The following is a 1,386-nucleotide window of genomic DNA, read 5'->3' as shown; positions in this document are numbered from 1 at the left end:
CTCCTCCAATACCTACTGTCTACCTCACCAGGAATCCATACCACACTTCACACATAAAATTCTACACATTAAATTAGCTCCTGCTTGTGTCTATCTTTGACTACCAGATGGACAGCTGCCCCTGCTAACTCTATATCTACCCGGACACAGAGCCATTATCGGTTCTTCCTAAGGGTCACCTACTCAAAGCATTCGGCACTAATGTAGTCTGACTGATTGACTCAAACCTGCCATTGTGTCGGGAAGATGATGAGAAGAAACCACACAGAAGTGAGTGAATTTGTTTTCCAAGGTTTTTCCAGCTTTCAGGAATATAAGTTTACTCTCTTTATGATATTTCTGACCTTGTACCTGCTAACCCTGACTGGCAATGTCATTATCGTGATAATTATCAGTATTGATCGCCATCTTCATACCCCCATGTACTTCTTTCTTTGTATGCTTTCCACTTCAGAGACGGTCTACACATTGGTCATTGTACCAAGGATGCTCTCCAGCCTTGTAGGTTCAAGCCAGTCTATGTCTTTGGCTAGCTGTGCTACCCAGATGTTCTTTTTTATCACTTTGGCCATTAACAACTGTTTTCTGCTCACAGCGATGGGATATGACCGCTATGTAGCCATCTGTAACCCCTTGAGGTACACAGTCATCATGAACAAGAAGGTATGTGCCCAGCTAGTATTGGGATCCTGCGGCATTGGGCTGCTTGTGGCCATAATTCAAATAGCATCTGTGTTCAGGGCACCTTTTTGTGATAGAGAGGTAGCTCACTATTTCTGTGACATCCGTCCTGTTATGAAACTGTCCTGCGCTGATACCACTCTACATGACATAATTAACTTTATCATCAGCTCACTGGTTATTGTGGTGCCCATGGGCTTAGTTTTCGTCTCTTACATTCTCATCATCTCCACCATCCTCAAGATTGCCTCTGCTGAGGGACGGAAGAAAGCCTTTGCCACCTGTGCCTCCCACCTCACTGTGGTCATCATCCACTATGGTTGTGCCTCTATTGCCTACCTGAAGCCCAAATCAGAGAACACCAGGGATCAGGACCAGCTGATCTCAGTAACTTATACTGTGTTTACTCCTCTCCTTAACCCTGTGGTATATACGTTGAGAAACAAAGAAGTCAAGGATGCCATTTATCGTGCTATTGGGAAAAAAGCTCTTGTCTAGGATATTCAGCAGTTTGGCATACAGTGGATTCCTTTTATCTGTCTGTATTTTCAATTAATCATGGTGAATTCTGGTCTGAAAATATAAATGGAATACTCCTAATACAAACAATTCCTCAGTTTAAATTATCTACCATTTTAACTAACAAAATTGAATCTAGCACAGCTCTGACCCATTCTACTTGGAACATGGATCATCTCTTTGTGC

At 42.7% G+C, this 1,386-nt stretch overlaps 1 protein-coding gene across 1 annotated transcript; it reads left to right on the top strand.

Moving 5' to 3' along the window:
- The first annotated feature begins 246 nt into the window (after positions 1 to 246).
- Positions 247 to 1,179, top strand: LOC100774566 (olfactory receptor 10J1). Its single transcript, XM_027419071.1, has one exon. It carries the CDS (start codon positions 247 to 249, stop codon positions 1,177 to 1,179), a length of 933 nt encoding a protein of 310 aa, XP_027274872.1.
- Positions 1,180 to 1,386: the final 207 nt, after the last annotated feature.

The sequence above is a fragment of the Cricetulus griseus genome, chromosome 5, assembly GCF_003668045.3.
Source record: "Cricetulus griseus strain 17A/GY chromosome 5, alternate assembly CriGri-PICRH-1.0, whole genome shotgun sequence".
In the NCBI taxonomy this organism is placed as follows: domain Eukaryota; kingdom Metazoa; phylum Chordata; class Mammalia; order Rodentia; family Cricetidae; genus Cricetulus; species Cricetulus griseus.
This window is presented reverse-complemented; position numbering and strand designations above follow the sequence as displayed.

What these genes read in the sequence shown, in the direction of transcription:
- LOC100774566 (XM_027419071.1), top strand. Translation starts at nt 247, where the DNA reads ATGATGAGAAGAAACCACACAGAAGTGAGTGAATTTGTTTTCCAAGGT.